Here is a 1,955-nt window from a genome sequence, read left to right as displayed (position 1 = left end):
GGACGCCTCAGGCAGTGTCCTTGTCGTCCAAGTCTAGTCTGTCCCGGGGCCGAAAAGTGATGCTGTCCGTGCTGGGCATGCTGGCGGCAGGGGGTGCAGGGCTGGCCGTGGGCCGTGAGTGCCAGCGACCTGGAGCTGCACGCACGCCCCCCGCCCAGCTACCCGTGGTCTCACCGCGGCCTCCTCTCCTCCCTGGACCACACCAGCATCCGGAGGGGCTTCCAGGTATACAAGCAGGTGTGCTCCTCCTGCCACAGCATGGACTACGTGGCTTACCGCCACCTGGTGGGCATGTGCTACACTGAGGATGAAGCTAAAGCCCTGGCCGAAGAGGTGGAGATTCAGGACGGCCTCAATGATGATGGGGAGATGTTCATGCGACCCGGAAAGCTGTCTGACTACTTCCCCAAACTGTACCCCAACCCTGAGGCTGCCAGAGCAGCCAACAATGGAGCCGTGCCCCCTGACCTCAGCTACATCGTGCGAGCTAGGTACGCAGGCTTCCCGCAGGGCTGGCGGGAGGGGAGGCAGGTCCCACTCCTGCCAGAGGCTGAGGCGGCATGGATTTGGTCCTAGGCACGGTGGTGAAGACTACGTCTTCTCCCTGCTCACGGGCTACTGTGAGCCGCCCACCAGGGTGTCGCTATGAGAAGGCCTCTACTTCAACCCCTACTTCCCTGACCAGTCCATTGGCATGGCTCCTCCCATCTACGACGAGGTCTTGGAGTTTGACGATGGCACCCCAGCTACCATGTCCCAGGTAGCCAAGGATGTGTGCACCTTCCTGCGCTGGGCATCCGAGCCAGAGCATGACCATCGGAAACTCATGGGGCTCAAGATGTTGATGATGATGGGCTTGCTGTTGCCCCTGGTCTACGCCATGAAGCGGCATAAGTGGTCAGTACTGAAGAGCCGGAAGCTGGCATATCGTCCACCCAAGTGACCCTGCTGAAGGTCTTCTTGCCATCCTGTTTGAATGGGCCTTCAAGCCAAGAAGCTACCCTGGGTCTCTTTAGACCCCAGATGGCACTCTTGGCCAAGCCCCTCTTCTCTGGGACAAAAGGGGAGGGGGCAGGAGACCGGGCTGGAGCTCCAGATCCTTCAGCCTCTATCACGGAAATAAATTGAGTTTCTCAAAAGAAAAAAAAAAAAGAAGGTTCTGAGTTGAGTTAAGTATAAAGAAAACAGGGCTCTAAGTTCTAAATTGGAAAGGCTCAAATTTTGAGTAATAAGTTGGTGAGAATATAGTGTCTCTCAAGTCTAGTAGTATAAAGAAAAGGCTAAATTTAGGACTCTTTTAAAGACCCCAGTCAGAAAAAGATAAATCTGGAAGGCAAGCCTTATTTGGAGGTTAGCAAGGTTCCAAAACTAGACACTGTTTCTTCTTTCTTTTTTATCGAATTAATAAAACTAATAGTATTTCTTTATTTCATGTTTAGGCTTATTTTTAATGGATTTTCTCAACAATGACTCTTAATAGTGAATATCAAATTAATTGAGACCATCCCTTTCTTTGCTTAGCTTTTGCTTTTTGGAAACTGAGCTGGTACCCTGACTACACACAGAAATACGATGGGAGCTGGAATACAGTTCACCACAAATGACAGTAGAACCTTTTCCAAGGGCAACAAACAGGCTTACTGAGCATTCAGTGCTTGGAAGAATGCTCATTATTTCAACTTGATTAAAAATATACAGGAACCCAGGGAAGGCAGGGGAGGGTGGGCAGGTGGGAAGAGATCAACCAATGAACTTGTATGCATATATGCATAACCAATGGACACAGACAATAGGGGGTTGAAATTCTAGCTGGGAGGCGGAGGCAGGCTGTGAGATGTCAATGGGGGAAAAGGGGAACATACGTAATACTTTCAATGATAAAGAATAAAAAATAGAGAGAAACCAAGATGGCGGCATGGTAAACACTGGAAATTGCTGCCTCGCACAACCACTTC

General features: G+C 50.7%; 1 protein-coding gene across 1 annotated transcript; it reads left to right on the top strand.

The window, feature by feature from the left end:
• Positions 1–6: 6 nt before the first annotated feature.
• On the top strand, positions 7–1,152 carry LOC102262645 (cytochrome c1, heme protein, mitochondrial-like). The gene is given in 3 exon segments (XM_014528944.1): positions 7–109; positions 111–491; positions 577–1,152. Coding segments are annotated over 3 exon segments (798 nt in total). The 5' UTR covers positions 7–59; the 3' UTR covers positions 944–1,152.
• Positions 1,153–1,955: the final 803 nt, after the last annotated feature.

Source organism: Myotis brandtii, unplaced genomic scaffold (assembly GCF_000412655.1).
Source record: "Myotis brandtii unplaced genomic scaffold, ASM41265v1 scaffold663, whole genome shotgun sequence".
Lineage (NCBI taxonomy): Eukaryota > Metazoa > Chordata > Mammalia > Chiroptera > Vespertilionidae > Myotis > Myotis brandtii.
Note: the sequence above shows the minus strand (reverse complement) of the source record. Positions and strands in the feature narration are given on the sequence as shown.